General features: G+C 55.9%; 1 protein-coding gene across 1 annotated transcript in view; it reads left to right on the top strand.

The window, feature by feature from the left end:
• Positions 1-232: 232 nt before the first annotated feature.
• Positions 233-19,520, top strand: part of LOC148135293 (protein ENTREP3-like) — a 38,720-nt gene continuing 19,432 nt past the window's right edge. The window contains exons 1-3 of the mRNA XM_087985104.1: positions 233-730; positions 17,801-17,857; positions 19,028-19,142. Coding sequence (XP_087841230.1) covers positions 512-730; positions 17,801-17,857; positions 19,028-19,142 — 391 coding nt within the window. The 5' untranslated portion in view covers positions 233-511. The remainder of the gene's footprint in view (positions 731-17,800; positions 17,858-19,027; positions 19,143-19,520) is intronic.

Here is a 19,520-nt window from a genome sequence, read left to right as displayed (position 1 = left end):
CTCGCTCCCCCACACCCCTCTCACTCCCCCCACACCCCTCTCACTCCCCCCTAACACACACCACCACACCCCCCTCCCTCCCTACACCTCTCCTCTCTCCAACACCCCCTCCCTCTCTCCCCCCCACCCCCGTTTCCACTTCCCCCTTCCCCTTCTTTTCTCTGCCTCTCCTCTCTCCTTCTGTCTGTCTCTCTCTCTCCTTCTCTCCCTCTTCCCCCTCTCTCTCTCCCCCCCTTCTCACCCCCTTCTCTATCTCCCACTGCCCCTTTACTCTTCCTCCCTTCCCTTTCCTTGCTTTCTTCTTGATCCAATGAACCAGCTGCAGTTTTCCAGATCCCTGGATGCTGACAGCCGTTTCCTGTCGGGAATTCTCGGAAGTGGGAGATGCCCCATGACTGTCTCCCACTGTATCCCAGGTTGCGAGTGGCTCCATACCCCAGACTGACTCCTCTTGCCAATCCCTGCTCAGCGCGTTTATTCCACTGCCCTGGATGTGACTCCCTCCCTGGATATGCCAGTCTCTTCGGACTCTATCCCGTCCCTGAGTCCAGGGATGTCCCGGAGCCTGTCCCGACTTGGGGAGCAGCGAACACGGACTCAGCTGCTGTTAGTCCTGGGGATCACTCAGATTGCACTCGGCTCAGTGATCGTCGCTGTCAGCTTTGCTGCACTGGCCATCACTAACTCAGCGAAGATCCGACACTCCTGCCCATTCTGGGCTGGATTCTCCGTAAGTTAGCACACTCTGCACCGGTACGGAAACACGCACGTACGTGTGTGAGTGTTTGAGGGTGTGTGTGTGTTACACCGTTACAGTGGGTCCTGTGTGTGTGTGTGTTACACCGTTACAGTGGGTCCTGTGTGTGTGTGTGTGTGTGTTACACCGTTACAGTGGGTCCTGTGTGTGTGTGTGTGTGTGTGAGACACCGTTACAGTGGGTCCTGTGTGTGTGTGTGTGTTACACCATTACAGTGGGTCCTGTGTGTGTGTGAGACACCGTTACAGTGGGTCCTGTGTGAGTGTGTGTGTGTTACACCGTTACAGTGGGTCCTGTGTGTGTGTTTGTTACACCGTTACAGTGGGTCCTGTGTGTGTGTGTGTGTGTGAGACACCGTTACAGTGGGTCCTCTGTGTGTGTGTGTGTTACACCGTTACAGTGGGTCCTGTGTGAGTGTGTGTGTGTTACACCGTTACAGTGGGTCCTGTGTGTGTGTGTGTTACACCGTTACAGTGGGTCCTGTGTGTGTGTGTGTGTGTGTTACACCGTTACAGTGGGTCCTGTGTGTGTGTGTGTTACACCGTTACAGTGGGTCGTGTGTGTGTGTTACACTGTTACAGTGGGTCCTGTGTGTGTTACACCGTTACAGTGGGTCCTGTGTGTGTGTGTGTGTTACACCATTACAGTGGGTCCTGTGTGTGTGTGTGTGTGTTACACCGTTACAGTGGGTCCTCTGTGTGTGTGTTACACCGTTACAGTGGGTCCTGTGTGTGTTACACCGTTATAGTGGGTCCTGTGTGTGTGTGTGTGTGTTACACCGTTACAGTGGGTCCTCTGTGTGTGTGTGTGTGTTACACCGTTACAGTGGGTCCTCTGTGTGTGTGTGTGTGTTACACCGTTACAGTGGGTCGTGTGTGTGTGTGTGTGTGTTACACCGTTACAGTGGGTCGTGTGTGTGTGTGTGTGTGTTACACCATTACAGTGGGTCCTCTGTGTGTGTGTGTGTGTTACACCGTTACAGTGGGTCGTGTGTGTGTGTGTGTGTTACACCGTTACAGTGGGTCCTGTGTGTGTGCGTGTGTGTGTTACACCATTACAGTGGGTCCTCTGTGTGTGTGTGTGTGTTACACCGTTACAGTGGGTCGTGTGTGTGTGTGTGTGTGTGTGTGTGTGTGTTACACCGTTACAGTGGGTCCTGTGTGTGTGCGTGTGTGTGTTACACCATTACAGTGGGTCCTCTGTGTGTGTGTGTTACACCGTTACAGTGGGTCGTGTGTGTTACACCGTTACAGTGGGTCCTGTGTGTGTGTTACACCGTTACAGTGGGTCGTGTGTGTGTGTGTTACACCGTTACAGTGGGTCCTGTGTGTGTGTGTGTGTGTGTGTTACACCGTTACAGTGGGTCCTCTGTGTGTGTGTGTGTTACACCGTTATAGTGGGTCCTCTGTGTGTGTGTGTGTGTGTGTTACACTGTTACAGTGGGTCGTGTGTGTGTTACACCGTTACAGTGGGTCCTGTGTGTGTGTGTGTTACACCGTTACAGTGGATCCTGTGTGTGTGTGTGTTACACCGTTACAGTGGGTCCTCTGTGTGTGTGTTACACCATTACAGTGGGTCGTGTGTGTGTGTGTGTATGTGTGTTACACCGTTACAGTGGGTCCTGTGTGTATGTGTGTTACACCGTTACAGTGGGTCGTGTGTGTGTGTGTGTGTGTTACACCGTTACAGTGGGTCCTGTGTGAGTGTGTGTGTGTGTGTTACACCGTTACAGTGGGACCTGTGTGTGTGTGTGTGTTACACCATTACAGTGGGTCCTGTGTGAGTGTGTGTGTGTGTTACACCATTACAGTGGGTCCTGTGTGTTACACCATTACAGTGAGTCCTGTGTGTTACACCGTTACAGTGAGTCCTGTGTGTGTGTTACACCGTTACAGTGGGTCCTGTGTGTTACACCGTTACAGTGAGTCCTGTGTGTGTTTGTGTGTGTGTGTGCGTGTGTGTGTGTGTTACACCGTTACAGTGGGTCCTGTGTGTGTGTGTATTACACCGTTACAGTGGGTCCTCTGTGTGTGCGTTAGACCGTTACAGTGGGTCCTGTGTGTGTGTGTGTGTTACACCGTTACAGTGGGTCCTGTGTGTGTGTGTGTGTGTGTGTGTGTTATACCATTACAGTGGGTCCTCTGTGTGTGTGTGTGTGTGTGTTACACTGTTACAGTGGGTCGTGTGTGTGTTACACCGTTACAGTGGGTCCTGTGTGTGTGTGTGTTACACCGTTACAGTGGATCCTGTGTGTGTGTGTGTTACACCGTTACAGTGGGTCCTCTGTGTGTGTGTTACACCATTACAGTGGGTCCTGTGTGTTACACCATTACAGTGAGTCCTGTGTGTTACACCGTTACAGTGAGTCCTGTGTGTGTGTTACACCGTTACAGTGGGTCCTGTGTGTTACACCGTTACAGTGAGTCCTGTGTGTGTTTGTGTGTGTGTGTGCGTGTGTGTGTGTGTTACACCGTTACAGTGGGTCCTGTGTGTGTGTGTATTACACCGTTACAGTGGGTCCTCTGTGTGTGCGTTAGACCGTTACAGTGGGTCCTGTGTGTGTGTGTGTGTTACACCGTTACAGTGGGTCCTGTGTGTGTGTGTGTGTGTGTGTGTGTTATACCATTACAGTGGGTCCTGTGTGTGTGTGTGTGTGTGTGTTACACCGTTACAGTGGGTCCTGTGTGTGTGTGTGTGTGTGTTACACCGTTACAGTGGGTCCTGTGTGTGTGTTACACCATTACAGTGGATCCTGTGTGTGTGTGTGTGTATTACACCGTTACAGTGGGTCCTGTGTGTGTGTGCGTGTGTTACACCGTTACAGTGGGTCCTGTGTGTGTTACACCGTTACAGTGGGTCCTCTGTGTGTGTGTGTGTTACATCATTACAGTGGGTCCTGTGTGTGTGTGTTACACCATTACAGTGGGTCCTGTGTGTGTGTGTGTGTTACACCGTTACAGTGGGTCCTCTGTGTGTGTGTGTGTTACACCGTTATAGTGGGTCCTCTGTGTGTGTGTGTGTTACACCGTTACAGTGGGTCCTGTGTGTGTGTTACACCGTTACAGTGGATCCTGTGTGTGTGTGTGTGTTATACCATTACAGTGGGTCCTCTGTGGGTTTATGTGTGTGTGTGTTACACTGTTACAGTGGGCCCTGTGTGTGTATGTGTGTGTTACACCTTTACAGTGGGTCGTGTGTATGTGTGTGTTACACCATTACAGTGGGTCCTGTGTGTGTGTTACACCATTACAGTGGGTCCTGTGTGTGTGTATGTGTGTTACACCGTTACAGTGGGTCCTGTGTGTGTGTGTGCGTTACACCGTTACAGTGGGTCCTTTGTGTGTTTGTGTGTGTGTGTGTTACACCGTTACAGTGGGTCCTGTGTGTGTGTGTTACACCATTACAGTGGGTCCTGTGTGTGTGTGTGTGTGTGTTACACTGTTACAGTGGGTCGTGTGTGTTACACCATTACAGTGGGTCCTGTGTGTGTGTGCGTGTGTGTGTTACACCATTACAGTGGGTCCTCTGTGTGTGTGTGTTACACCATTACAGTGGGTCCTGTATGTGTGTGTGTTACATTGTTACAGTGGGTCCTGTATGTGTTACACCGTTACAGTGGGTCCTCTGTGGTGTAGGCCGGAGTGGTGTGGGGGCGGAGAGGTCAGGAAGAAGATTGCAGGTTAGGAAGGCGGTGCTGAGTTTGAGGGTTGGGACTGAGACAAGGCGGTGGGAGGGGAAATGAGGAAACTGGAGAAATCTGAGTTCATCCCTTGTGGTTGGAGGGTTCCCAGGCGGAAGATGAGGCGCTCTTCCTCCAGCCGTCGTGTTGCCATGGTCTGGCGATGGAGGTGTCCAAGGACCTGCATGTCCTTGGTGGAGTGGGAGTGGGAGTAGAAGTGTTGAGCCACGGGGTGGTTGGGTTGGTTGGTCCTCAAACCACAAGGGATGAACTCAGATTTCTCCAGTTTCCTCATTTCCCCTCCCCCCACCTTGTCTCAGTCCCAACCCTCAAACTCAGCACCACCTTCCTAACCTGCAATCTTCTTCCTGACCTCTCCGCCCCCACCCCACTCCGGCCTATCACCCTCACCTTGACCTCCTTCCACCTATCGCATTCCCAATGCCCCTCCCCCAAGTCCCTCCTCCCTACCTTTTATCTTAGCCTACTGGGCACACCCTCCTCATTCCTGAAGAAGGGCTCATGCCCGAAACGTTGATTCTCCTGCTCCTTGGATGCTGCCTGACCTGCTGCGCTTTTCCAGCAACACATTTTCAGCTCTGATCTCCAGCATCTGCAGTCCTCACTTTCTCCTAGAAGTATTCGATGGGGTACAGTGTAGTGGGAGATTTACTCTGTATCTAACCCCGTGCAGTCCCTGTCCTGGGAGTGTTTGATGGGGGGACAGTGTAGAGGGAGCTTTACTCTGTATATAACCCCGTGCTGTCCCTGTCCTGGGAGTGTTTGATGGGGGACAGTGTAGAGGGAGCTTTACTCTGTATCTAACCCCGTGCTGTCCCTGGGAGTGTTTGATGAGGGACAGTGTAGAGGGAGCTTTACTCTGTATCTAACCCCGTGCTGTCCCTGGGAGTGTTTGATGAGGGACAGTGTAGAGGGAGCTTTACTCTGTATCTAACCCCATGGTGTCCCTGTCCCTGGGAGTGTTTGATGAGGGACAGTGTAGTGGGACCTTTACTCTGTATCTAACCCCGTGCTGTCCCTGGGAGTGTTTGATGAGGGACAGTGTAGAGGGAGCTTTACTCTGTATCTAACCCCATGCTGTCCCTGTTCCTGGGAGTGTTTGATGGGGACAGTGTATAGGGAGCTTTACTCTGTATATAACCCCGTGCTGTCCCTGTTCTGGGAGTGTTTGATGGGGGACAGTGTAGAGGGAGCTTTACTCTGTATCTAACCCCGTACTGTCCCTGTCCTGGGAGTGTTTGATGGGGACAGTGTAGAGGGAGCTTTACTCTGTATCTAACCCCGTGCTGTCCCTGTCCTGGGAGTGTTTGATGGGGGTCAGTGTAGTGAGAGCTTTACTCTGTATCTAACCCCGTGCTGTCCCTGTTCCTGGGAGTGTTTGATGGGGACAGTGTAGAGGGAGCTTTACTCTGTATCTAACCCCGTGCTGTCCCTGTCCTGGGAGTGTTTGATGGGGGACAGTGTAGTGGGAGCTTTACTCTGTATATAACCCCATGCTGTCCCTGGGAGTGTTTGAGGGGGACAGTGTAGTGGGAGCTTTACTCTGTATATAAGCCCGTGCTGTCCCTGGGAGTGTTTGATGGGGGGACAGTGTAGAGAGAGCTTTACTCTGTATCTAACCCCGTGCTGTCCCTGTCCCTGGGAGTGTTTGATGGGGGACAGTGTAGAGGGAGCTTTACTCTGTATCTAACCCCATGCTGTCCCTGTTCCTGGAAATGTTTGATGGGGACAGTGTATAGGGAACTTTACACTGTATCTAACCCCATGCTGTCCCTGTCCTGGGAGTGTTTGTTGAGGGTCAGTGTAGTGGGAACTTTACTCTGTATCTAACCCCATGCTGTCCCTGTCCTGGGAGTGTTTGATGAGGGTCAGTGTAGAGGGAGCTTTACTCTGTATCTAACCCCATGCTGTCCCTGTCCTGGGAGTGTTTGATGAGGGACAGTGTAGTGGGAATTTTACTCTGTATCTAACCCCATGCTGTCCCTGTCCTAGGAATGTTTGATGGGGGACAGTGTAGTGAGAGCTTTACTCTGTATCTAACCCTGTTCTGTCCCTGTCCTGGGAGTGTTTGTTGAGGGACAGTGTATAGGGAGCTTTACTCTGTATATAACCCCGTGCTGTCCTTGGGAGTGTTTGTTGAGGGTCAGTGTAGAGGGAGCTTTCCTCTGTATCTAACCCCGTGCTGTCCCTGTCCTGGGAGTGTTTGATGGGGACAGTGTATAGGGAGCTTTACTCTGTATCTAACCCTGTTCTGTCCCTGTCCTGGGAGTGTTTGATGGGGGACAGTGTAGTGGGAGCTTTACACTGTATCTAACCCCGTGCTGTCCCTGTTCCTGGGAGTGTTTGATGGGGACAGTGTATAGGGAGCTTTACTCTGTATCTAACCCCGTGCTGTCCCTGTCCTAGGAATGTTTGATGGGGGACAGTGTAGTGAGAGCTTTACTCTGTATCTAACCCTGTTCTGTCCCTGTCCTGGGAGTGTTTGATGAGGGACAGTGTATAGGGAGCTTTACTCTGTATATAACCCTGTGCTGTCCCTGGGAGTGTTTGATGGGGGACAGTGTAGAGGAAGCTTTACTCTGTATCTAACCACATGCTGTCCCTGTTCCTGGGAGTGTTTGATGGGGGACAGTGTAGTGGGATCTTTACTCTGTATCTAACCCCGTACTGTCCCTGTCCCTGGGAGTGTTTGATGGGGGTCAGTGTAGTGAGAGCTTTACTCTGTATCTAACCCCGTGCTGTCCCTGTCCCTGGGAGTGTTTGATGGGGACAGTGTATAGGGAGCTTTACTCTGTATCTAACCCCGTGCTGTCCCTATCCTGGGAGTGTTTGATGGGGGACAGTGTAGTGGGAGCTTTACTCTGTATATAACCCCATGCTGTCCCTGGGAGTGTTTGAGGGGGACAGTGTAGTGGGAGCTTTACTCTGTATATAAGCCCGTGCTGTCCCTGGGAGTGTTTGATGGGGGACAGTGTAGTGAGAGCTTTACTCTGTATCGAACCCCATGCTGTCCCTGGGAGTTTTGAGGGGGACAGTGTAGTGGGAGCTTTACTCTGTATCTAACCCCATGCTGTCCCTGTTCCTGGGAGTGTTTGATGGGGACAGTGTATAGGGAGCTTTACACTGTATCTAACCCCGTGCTGTCCCTGGGAGTGTTTGTTGAGGGTCAGTGTAGAGGGAGCTTTACTCTGTATCTAACCCCGTGCTGTCCCTGTCCCTGGGAGTGTTTGATGGGGGACAGTGTAGAGGGAGCTTTACTCTGTATCTAACCCCGTGCTGTCCCTGGGAGTCTTTGATGAGGGATAGTGTAGTGGGAGCTTTACTCTGTATCTAACCCCGTGCTGTCCCTGTCCTAGGAATGTTTGATGGGGGACAGTGTAGTGAGAGCTTTACTCTGTATCTAACCCTGTTCTGTCCCTGTCCTGGGAGTGTTTGATGAGGGACAGTGTATAGGGAGCTTTACTCTGTATATAACCCCGTGCTGTCCCTGGGAGTGTTTGTTGAGGGTCAGTGTAGAGGGAGCTTTACTCTGTATCTAACCCCATGCTGTCCCTGTCCTGGGAGTGTTTGATGGGGACAGTGTAGTGGGAACTTTAATCTGTATCTAACCCCATGCTGTCCCTGTTCCTGGGAGTGTTTGGTGGGGACAGTGTATAGGGAGCTTTACTCTGTATCTAACCCCGTGCTGTCCCTGTCCCTGGGAGTGTTTGATGGGGAACAGTGTAGAGGGAGCTTTACTCTGTATCTAACCCTGTTCTCTCCCTGTCCTGGGAGTGTTTGATGGGGGACAGTGTAGTGGGAGCTTTACACTGTATCTAACCCCATGCTGTCCCTGGGAGTGTTTGATGGGGACAGTGTAGAGAGAGCTTTACTCTGTATCTAACCCCGTGCTGTCCCTGGGAGGGTTTGATGGGGGACAGTGTAGTGGGAACTTTACTCTGTATCTAACCCCATGCTGTCCCTGGGAGGGTTTGATGAGGGACAGTGTATAGGGAGCTTTACTCTGTATATAACCCCGTGCAGTCCCTGTCCTGGGAGTGTTTGATGGGGGACAGTGTAGTGGGAGCTTTACTCTGTATATAACCCCATGCTGTCCCTGGGAGTGTTTGAGGGGGACAGTGTAGTGGGAGCTTTACTCTGTATATAAGCCCGTGCTGTCCCTGGGAGTGTTTGATGGGGGACAGTGTAGAGGGAGCTTTACTCTGTATCTAACCCCATGCTGTCCCTGTTCCTGGAAATGTTTGATGGGGACAGTGTATAGGGAACTTTACTCTGTATCTAACCCCATGCTGTCCCTGTCCTGGGAGTGTTTGATGAGGGACAGTGTAGTGGGAATTTTACTCTGTATCTAACCCCATGCTGTCCCTGTCCTGGGAGTGTTTGATGAGGGTCAGTGTAGAGGGAGCTTTACTCTGTATCTAACCCCATGCTGTCCCTGTCCTGGGAGTGTTTGATGAGGGACAGTGTAGTGGGAATTTTACTCTGTATCTAACCCCATGCTGTCCCTGTCCTAGGAATGTTTGATGGGGGACAGTGTAGTGAGAGCTTTACTCTGTATCTAACCCTGTTCTGTCCCTGTCCTGGGAGTGTTTGATGAGGGACAGTGTAGTGGGAATTTTACTCTGTATCTAACCCCATGCTGTCCCTGTCCTGGGAGTGTTTGTTGAGGGACAGTGTATAGGGAGCTTTACTCTGTATCTAACCCCGTGCTGTCCTTGGGAGTGTTTGTTGAGGATCAGTGTAGAGGGAGCTTTCCTCTGTATCTAACCCCGTGCTGTCCCTGTCCTGGGAGTGTTTGATGGGGACAGTGTATAGGGAGCTTTACTCTGTATCTAACCCCGTGCTGTCCCTGTTCCTGGGAGTGTTTGATGGGGACAGTGTATAGGGAGCTTTACTCTGTATATAACCCCGTGCTGAACCTGTTCCTGGGAGTGTTTGATGAGGGACAGTGTAGTGGGAGCTTTACTCTGTATCTAACCCCGTGCTGTCCCTGTCCTAGGAATGTTTGATGGGGGACAGTGTAGTGAGAGCTTTACTCTGTATCTAACCCTGTTCTGTCCCTGTCCTGGGAGTGTTTGATGAGGGACAGTGTATAGGGAGCTTTACTCTGTATATAACCCTGTGCTGTCCCTGGGAGTGTTTGATGGGGGACAGTGTAGAGGAAGCTTTACTCTGTATCTAACCACATGCTGTCCCTGTTCCTGGGAGTGTTTGATGGGGGACAGTGTAGTGGGATCTTTACTCTGTATCTAACCCCGTACTGTCCCTGTCCCTGGGAGTGTTTGATGGGGGTCAGTGTAGTGAGAGCTTTACTCTGTATCTAACCCCGTGCTGTCCCTGTCCCTGGGAGTGTTTGATGGGGACAGTGTATAGGGAGCTTTACTCTGTATCTAACCCCGTGCTGTCCCTATCCTGGGAGTGTTTGATGGGGGACAGTGTAGTGGGAGCTTTACTCTGTATATAACCCCATGCTGTCCCTGGGAGTGTTTGAGGGGGACAGTGTAGTGGGAGCTTTACTCTGTATATAAGCCTGTGCTGTCCCTGGGAGTGTTTGATGGGGGACAGTGTAGTGAGAGCTTTACTCTGTATCGAACCCCATGCTGTCCCTGGGAGTTTTGAGGGGGACAGTGTAGTGGGAGCTTTACTCTGTATCTAACCCCATGCTGTCCCTGTTCCTGGGAGTGTTTGATGGGGACAGTGTATAGGGAGCTTTACACTGTATCTAACCCCGTGCTGTCCCTGGGAGTGTTTGATGGGGGACAGTGTAGAGGAAGCTTTACTCTGTATCTAACCCCGTGCTGTCCCTGTCCCTGGGAGTGTTTGATGGGGGATAGTGTAGTGAGAGCTTTACTCTGTATCTAACCCCATGATGTCCCTGTTCCTGGGAGTGTTTGATGGGGACCGTGTATAGGGAGCTTTACACTGTATCTAACCCCGTGCTGTCCCTGGGAGTGTTTGTTGAGGGTCAGTGTAGAGGGAGCTTTACTCTGTATCTAACCCCGTGCTGTCCCTGTCCCTGGGAGTGTTTGATGGGGGACAGTGTAGAGGGAGCTTTACTCTGTATCTAACCCCGTGCTGTCCCTGGGAGTCTTTGATGAGGGACAGTGTAGTGGGAGCTTTACTCTGTATCTAACCCCGTGCTGTCCCTGTCCTAGGAATGTTTGATGGGGGACAGTGTAGTGAGAGCTTTACTCTGTATCTAACCCTGTTCTGTCCCTGTCCTGGGAGTGTTTGATGAGGGACAGTGTATAGGGAGCTTTACTCTGTATATAACCCCGTGCTGTCCCTGGGAGTGTTTGTTGAGGGTCAGTGTAGAGGGAGCTTTACTCTGTATCTAACCCCATGCTGTCCCTGTCCTAGGAATGTTTGATGGGGGACAGTGTAGTGAGAGCTTTACTCTGTATCTAACCCTGTTCTGTCCCTGTCCTGGGAGTGTTTGATGAGGGAAAGTGTATAGGGAGCTTTACTCTGTATCTAACCCCATGCTGTCCCTGTCCTGGGAGTGTTTGATGAGGGACAGTGTAGTGGGAACTTTAATCTGTATCTAACCCCATGCTGTCCCTGTTCCTGGGAGTGTTTGGTGGGGACAGTGTATAGGGAGCTTTACTCTGTATCTAACCCTGTTCTGTCCCTGTCCTGGGAGTGTTTGATGGGGGACAGTGTAGTGGGAGCTTTACACTGTATCTAACCCCGTGCTGTCCCTGGGAGTGTTTGATGGGGACAGTGTAGAGAGAACTTTACTCTGTATCTAACCCCGTGCTGTCCCTGGGAGGGTTTGATGAGGGACAGTGTAGTGGGAACTTTACTCTGTATCTAACCCCATGCTGTCCCTGTCCCTGGGAGTGTGTGATGGGGGATAGTGTAGTGGGAACTTTACTCTGTATCTAACCCCGTGCTGTCCCTGTCCTAGGAATGTTTGATGGGGGACAGTGTAGTGAGAGCTTTACTCTGTATCTAACCCTGTTCTGTCCCTGTCCTGGGAGTGTTTGATGAGGGACAGTGTATAGGGAGCTTTACTCTGTATATAACCCCGTGCTGTCCCTGGGAGTGTTTGTTGAGGGTCAGTGTAGAGGGAGCTTTACTCTGTATATAACCCCGTGCTGTCCCTCTTCCTGGGAGTGTTTGATGGGGGGGACAGTGTAGTGAGAGCTTTACTCTGTATCTAACCCCGTGCTGTCCCTGTCCTGGGAGTGTTTGTTGAGGGTCAGTGTAGAGGGAGCTTTACTCTGTATATAACCCCGTGCTGTCCCTGTTCCTGGGAGTGTTTGATGGGGGACAGTGTAGTGGGAGCTTTACTCTGTATCTAACCCCGTGCTGTCCCTGTCCCTGGGAATGTGTGATATTTCCGGATCCTGTTGGTATGTTGTTCACCTTGAACACTGTGAGTCCTGACGATGCTGAGACAGCTGTGTGACTGAGTGTTTCGGTGCACTGTCTGATCCTGGCTCCCCTTTCACAATGTCTCTGTGGAATACGCGCTACCTTTAGAAACAATCCAGCTATATTCTCTCTTCCTGGTGTTTATGACAGTTCAATAAAGCGTCTTGGGGCCATTAGGATGTGGAATTGGATTACAGTGAATTTAATGCTGGGCTCGGTGAAAATGCATTATTGCAGAGAGGGAGCAGGGCATACACAGAGAGCAATGCTGTCTCTGCAGCACTCTGACAAGCTAAAGTTAACAGCAACCCACTTCCTCTCGCAAGCACGGCTTGCTGCTGGCATCATCTTCCCCCTCCCCCATTCCCCCCTCCCCCAATAACCCCCCCACCATTCTCCCCTTCCCCCAATATCCCTCCCACCATTCCACCCTCCCTCAATATCCTTCCTACCATTCACCCCTCTCCCAATATCTCCCTCCCCCATTCTCCCTCCCACCATTCCCCTCTCCCCCAATATCCCTCCCACCATTCCCTCCTCCCCCAATATCCTTCCTACCATTCCCCCCTCCCCCAATATCCTTCCTACCATTCACCCCTCCCCCATTCTCCCTCCCACCATTCCCCCCTCCCCCAATTTCCTTCCTACCATTCACCCCTCCCCCAATATCGCCCTCCCCCATTCTCCCTCCCACCATTCCCCTCTCCCCCAATATCCCTCCCATTATTCCCCCCTCCCCAAATATCTCTCTCACCATTCCCCCTCCCCCAATAGCCTCCCCACTATTCCACCCTCCCCCAATACTCCCCCTACCATTCATCTCTCCCCAATACATTCCCCACCATTCCCCTCTCCCCAATATCCCCCACCCCATTCACCCCCAATATCCCCCACCCCATTCCCCCTCCCCCAATATTCCCCCCAACATTCTCCCCTCCCCCAATAGCCTCCCCACCATTCCACCCTCCCCCAATATCCCTCCCACCATCCCACCCTCCCCCAATATCCCTCCCACCATCCCCTCTCCCCAATATCCCCCACCCCATTCCCCCCTCCCCCAATATTCCCCCACCATTCCCCCCAATATCCCTCCCACCATTCCCATCTCCCCCAATATCCCCCACCCCAATCCCCCGCCAATATTCCTCCCACTATTTCCCCGTCCCGTAATATCCCTTCCACCATTCCCCTCTCCCCAATATCCCCCACCCATCCCCCCAAATATCCCCCACTCCATTCCCCCCAATATCCCCCACCCCATTCCCCCTCCCCCAATATACCCCCACCATTCCCCCCTCCCCCCATTCTCCCCTCCTGCAATATTCCCCCCCACCATTCCCCGCTCCCCCGATATCCCTCCCACCATCCCTCCCTCCCCCAATATACCCCTCCCCCAATATCACCCCACCATTCCCTCCTCTCCCCAGTCCCATCCAAACCACCACTCACAGTATTCCCATCGCCCCCACCATTCCCCACTCCCCCATTCCCCTCCTCTCTCACACCATTCCCCTCTCCCTCCCTCTCCCCCATTCCCCCCAATTCCCCACTTCCTCCCCCAAAATTCCTCTACCTTCCATTTCCCTCCCCTACCTCCCATTCCTCTCCTCCCTCTCCCATTCACCCCCATTCACTGCCTCCTTCCTCCCATTTCCCATTCCATCAATTGATCCCCCATCCACTATTCCCCTCCACCCTCCTCCCTCTCTCCCATTGCCGACTCCCTACCTCCCATTCAGTCGGACAGGGGCCCTGACACAGTGAGGCAACCTGGGGTGGGATTAGTCACCAGGGACAGGGCCCAGTCACAGTGAGGCACCCTGGGGTGGGGTTAGCCACCAGGGACAGGGCCCTTGCACAGTGAGGCACCCTGGGGTGGGGTTAATCACCAGGGACAGGGTCCTGACACAGTGAGGCACCCTGGGGTGGAGTTAGTCACCAGGGACAGGGTCCTGACATAGTGAGGCACCCTGGGGTGGGGTTAGTCACCAGGGACAGGGCCCTTACACAGTGAGGCACCCTGGGGTGGGATTAGTCACCAGGGACAGGGTCCTGACACAGTGAGGCACCCTGGGGTGGGGTTAGTCACCAGGGACAGGGTCCTGACACAGTGAGGCACCCTGGGGTGGGGTTCATCACCAGGGACAGGGCCCTGACACAGTGAGGCACCCTGGGGTGGGGTTAGTCACCAGGGACAGGGTCCTGACACAGTGAGGCACCCTGGGGTGGGGTTAGTCACCAGGGACAGGGCCCTGACACAGTGAGGCACCCTGGGGTGGGGTTAGTCACCAGGGACAGGGCCCTTGCACAGTGAGGCACCCTGGGGTGGGGTTAGTCACCAGGGACAGGGGCCCTGACACAGTGAGGCACCCTGGGGTGGAGTTAGTCACCAGGGACAGGGCCCTGACACAGTGAGGCACCCTGGGGTGGGGTTAATCACCAGGGACAGGGGCCCTGACACAGTGAGGCACCCTGGGGTGGGGTTAATCACCAGGGACAGGGGCCCTGACACAGTGAGGCACCCTGGGGTGGGGTTAGTCACCAGGGACAGGGCCCTGACACAGTGAGGCACCCTGGGGTGGGGTTAGTCACCAGGGACAGGGCCCTTACACAGTGAGGCACCCTGGGGTGGGGTTAGTCACCAGGGACAGGGTACTGACACAGTGAGGCACCCTGGGGTGGGGTTAATCACCATGTACAGGGCCCTGACACAGTGAGGCACCCTGGGGTGGGGTTAGTCACCAGGGACAGGGCCCTGACACAGTGAGGCACCCTGGGGTGGGGTTAGTCACCAGGGACAGGGCCCTGACACAGTGAGGCACCCTGGGGTGGGGTTAATCACCAGGGACAGGGGCCCTGACACAGTGAGGCACCCTGGGGTGGGGATAATCACCAGGGACAGGGCCCTTGCACAGTGAGGCACCCTGGGGTGGGGTTAATCACCAGGGACAGGGGCCCTGACACAGTGAGGCACCCTGGGGTGGGGATAATCACCAGGGACAGGGCCCTGACACAGTGAGGCACCCTGGGGTGGGGTTAATCACCAGGGACAGGGGCCCTGACACAGTGAGGCACCCTGGGGTGGGGTTAGTCACCAGGGACAGGGGCCCTGACACAGTGAGGCACCCTGGGGTGGGGTTAGTCACCAGGGACAGGGTCCTGACACAGTGACAGGCCCTGGGGTGGGGTTAGTCACCAGGGACAGGGTCCTGACACAGTGTGGCACCCTGGGGTGGGGTTAGTCACCAGGGACAGGGTCCTGACACAGTGAGGCACCCTGGGGTGGGGTTAGTCACCAGGGACAGGGTCCTGACACAGTGAGGCACCCTGGGGTGGGGTTCATCACCAGGGACAGGGCCCTGACACAGTGAGGCACCCTGGGGTGGGGTTAGTCACCAGGGACAGGGTCCTGACACAGTGAGGCACCCTGGGGTGGGGTTAGTCACCAGGGACAGGGCCCTGACACAGTGAGGCACCCTGGGGTGGGGTTAGTCACCAGGGACAGGGCCCTTGCACAGTGAGGCACCCTGGGGTGGGGTTAGTCACCAGGGACAGGGGCCCTGACACAGTGAGGCACCCTGGGGTGGAGTTAGTCACCAGGGACAGGGCCCTTGCACAGTGAGGCACCCTGGGGTGGGGTTAGTCACCAGGGACAGGGGCCCTGACACAGTGAGGCACCCTGGGGTGGAGTTAGTCACCAGGGACAGGGCCCTGACACAGTGAGGCACCCTGGGGTGGGGTTAATCACCAGGGACAGGGGCCCTGACACAGTGAGGCACCCTGGGGTGGGGTTAATCACCAGGGACAGGGGCCCTGACACAGTGAGGCACCCTGGGGTGGGGTTAGTCACCAGGGACAGGGCCCTGACACAGTGAGGCACCCTGGGGTGGGGTTAGTCACCAGGGACAGGGCCCTTACACAGTGAGGCACCCTGGGGTGGGGTTAGTCACCAGGGACAGGGTACTGACACAGTGAGGCACCCTGGGGTGGGGTTAATCACCATGTACAGGGCCCTGACACAGTGAGGCACCCTGGGGTGGGGTTAGTCACCAGGGACAGGGCCCTGACACAGTGAGGCACCCTGGGGTGGGGTTAGTCACCAGGGACAGGGCCCTGACACAGTGAGGCACCCTGGGGTGGGGTTAATCACCAGGGACAGGGGCCCTGACACAGTGAGGCACCCTGGGGTGGGGATAATCACCAGGGACAGGGCCCTTGCACAGTGAGGCACCCTGGGGTGGGGTTAATCACCAGGGACAGGGGCCCTGACACAGTGAGGCACCCTGGGGTGGGGATAATCACCAGGGACAGGGCCCTGACACAGTGAGGCACCCTGGGGTGGGGTTAATCACCAGGGACAGGGGCCCTGACACAGTGAGGCACCCTGGGGTGGGGTTAGTCACCAGGGACAGGGGCCCTGACACAGTGAGGCACCCTGGGGTGGGGTTAGTCACCAGGGACAGGGTCCTGACACAGTGACAGGCCCTGGGGTGGGGTTAGTCACCAGGGACAGGGTCCTGACACAGTGTGGCACCCTGGGGTGGGGTTAGTCACCAGGGACAGGGTCCTGACACAGTGTGGCACCCTGGGGTGGGGTTAGTCACCAGGGACAGGGTCCTGACACAGTGACAGGCCCTGGGGTGGGGTTAGTCACCAGGGACAGGGTCCTGACACAGTGAAAGGCCCTGGGGTGGGGTTAGTCACCAGGGACAGGGTCCTGACACAGTGAGGCACCCTGGGGTGGGGTTAGTCACCAGGGACAGGGCCCTGACTCAGTGACAGGCCCTGGGGTGGGTGCCTTGCCCTGTTGCCCCTATACTGGAATGGCCTGTAGACTCTGGTTCCTTGAGGAGGTGTTCTCTGAAGGGAACAGTCCTCACTCAGACGGCGTGTATGGGGCAGTTTTGGGGTGGGGTTTAGGGATTGAGGGTGGATTTAATGCATTGGGATTGGGGGATTTAGCGGGGTTATGGGATTATGGGTGATGGGTTAGGGGTGGTATAGGGTGGGGTTAGGGGGTTATGGGTGATGGGGTTAGGGGTGGTATAGGGTGGGGTTAGGGGGTTATGGGTGATGGGGTTAGGGGTGGTATAGGGTGGGGTAAAGGGGTTGGGGTTGGGGTTGGGGTGTGGGGGTTTGGGTGGGGTTACGGGTTGGGGTGAGGGGGGTTAGGATGGGGTTAAGAGGTTGGGGTGTGGGGGATTACGGGGTTGCAGTTGGGGTGTGGGGGGTTATGGGGTAGGTGTGTGGGGGGGTTACGGGGTTGGGGTTGGGGTGGGGGGGGGTTACGGGGATGCGGTTGGTGTGGGGGGGTTACGGGGTTGGGGTTGGTATGGGGGGGTTACGGGGTTGGGGTTGGTGTGGGGGGGTTACGGGGTTGCGGTTGGTGTGGGGGGGTTACGGGGTTGGGGTTGGTATGGGGGGGTTACGGGGTTGGGGTTGGTGTGGGGGGGTTACGGGGTTGGGGTTGGTGTGGGGGGGGTTACGGGGTTGGGGTTGGTGTGGGGGGGTTACGGGGTTGGGGTTGGGGTGGGGGGGGGTTACAGGGTTGCGGTTGGGGTGGGGGGGGTTACGGGGTTGGGGTTGGTATGGGGGGGTTACAGGGATGCGGTTGAGGTGGGGGGGTTACGGGGTTGGGGTTGGTATGGGGGGGTTACGGGGTTGGGGTTGGTATGGGGGGGTTACGGGGTTGGGGTTGGTGTGGGGGGGTTACGGGGTTGGGGTTGGTGTGGGGGGGGTTACGGGGTTGGGGTTGGTGTGGGGGGGTTACGGGGTTGGGGTTGGTATGGGGGGGTTACGGGGTTGGGGTTGGGGTGGGGGGGGTTACGGGGTTGCGGTTGGTATGGGGGGGTTACGGGGTTGCGGTTGGGGGTGTGGGGGTCAGGATGATGATGGCGGTTTAAGTGTTGGATTGGTCCATGAGCTTGTTGCCAGTAACCAATCCCGTTCCCTGTTACTGCCAGGTGCTGCTTGCTGGCCTCATCGGGGTTATCTCCTGGAAACGACCTGTCTCCCTCGTGGTGGGTATCTTCAGCCCCACTCCCCCCCCATCCAACCCTCGATTCCCACTCTCCCTCTCCCCCTCCCTCAATTCCCTGCTTCGCCCCTTACTTCCCCCCTCCCCACGGTTCCCTCCTCTCCCCTCGATTCCCCCTCCCCTCGATTCCCCCCCTCCCCTCGATTCCCCCTCCCCTCGATTCCCCTCCTCCCCTCGATTCCCCCTCCCCTCGATTCCCCCTCCCCTCGATTCCCCCCCTCCCCTCGATTCCCCCTCCCCTCGATTCCCCTCCTCCCCTCGATTCCCCCTCCCCTCGATTCCCCTCCTCCCCTCGATTCCCCACTCTCCTCGATTCCCCTCCTCCCCTCGATTCCCCTCCTCCCCTCGATTCCCCTCCTCCCCTCGATTCCCCACTCTCCTCGATTCCCCCCTCCCCTCGATTCCCCCTCCTCCCCTCGATTCCCCTCCTCCCCTCGATTCCCCCCTCCCCTCGATTCCCCCCTCCCCTCGATTCCCCCTCCTCCCCTCGATTCCCCCTCCTCCCCTCGATTCCCCCTCCTCCCCTCGATTCCCCCCTCCCCTCGATTCCCCCTCCTCCCCTCGATTCCCCCTCCTCCCCTCGATTCCCCCTCCTCCCCTCGATTCCCCCCTCCTCTCGATTCCCCTCCTCCCCTCGATTCCCCCTCCTCCCCTCGATTCCCCTCCTCCCCTCGATTCCCCTCCTCCCCTCGATTCTCCCCCTCCCTCGATTCCCCCCCCTCCCCTCGATTCCCCCTCCTCCCCTCGATTCCCCCTCCTCCTCTCGATTCCCCCCTCCCCTCGATTCCCCCTCCTCCCCTTGATTCCCCCTCCTCCCCTCGATTCCCCCCTCCCCTCGATTCCCCCTCCTCCCCTCGATTCCCCTCCTCCCCTCGATTCCCCCTCCTCCCCTCGATTCCCCCTCCTCCCCTCGATTCCCCCTCCCCTCGGTTCTCCCATTGCCTCTCGTCCACGCCCTGTCCCAGGGAATGGCGCTGTGTGGGTGTGGGGGGGGGGGGGCATGGATTTCTCAGCAGTCTGTGTTTGATCTCTCTCTGTCTCTCTCCCCCCACCCCACCCCACCCCACACTGCCTGCCCCACCCTGCCTGCCCCACCCCACCCCACCCTGCCTGCCTCACCCCACCCCGCCCCACCCCACCCTGCCTGCCCCAGGTCTCGTTCTTCACCCTGCTCTCCGTGGTGTGTGTGATGCTGAGTCTTGCGGGCTCCATCTTGTCCTGTCAGAACGCTCAGACCATCATGGCTCTCGAAGCTTGTGAGAAGGTGGGCACACCCCCCCCCCCCCTCACCCCGGGGTAGGGGTTTCTCAGGGAGTGTGGGGGCTCGGTGGGGAATGGCTGTGAGGTCAGGAGGGAGGGGCCTGGGTGGGTGTAGATTGGGCATGGCCGGGGGGGGGGGGGCGAGGGTAGACTGGCCCAAGGGAGGGGAGTGACAGAGTGGGCCAGGAGGGAAGGTAAAGGGAGTGATGCCCCAGGGTGAGGGAGGAGGGGAGGGGAAAGGGGCAGTGAGGGGCAATGAGTCTGAGGGTGGGGGTGGGGGAGAAGAGGGTTACTCTGGTGTCCTTGGACCCAGTGTGGGGCTGGTCTCACAGTGAATTCACCGCTAACCTGAAGGTATCTCTCTCCCCCCCTCTCTCTCTCTCTCC

This window comes from Chiloscyllium plagiosum, unplaced genomic scaffold (genome assembly GCF_037043375.1).
Source record: "Chiloscyllium plagiosum isolate Xiang-an unplaced genomic scaffold, Cpla_swu_hap1 HiC_scaffold_50, whole genome shotgun sequence".
NCBI classification, from domain to species: domain Eukaryota; kingdom Metazoa; phylum Chordata; class Chondrichthyes; order Orectolobiformes; family Hemiscylliidae; genus Chiloscyllium; species Chiloscyllium plagiosum.
Note: the sequence above shows the minus strand (reverse complement) of the source record. Positions and strands in the feature narration are given on the sequence as shown.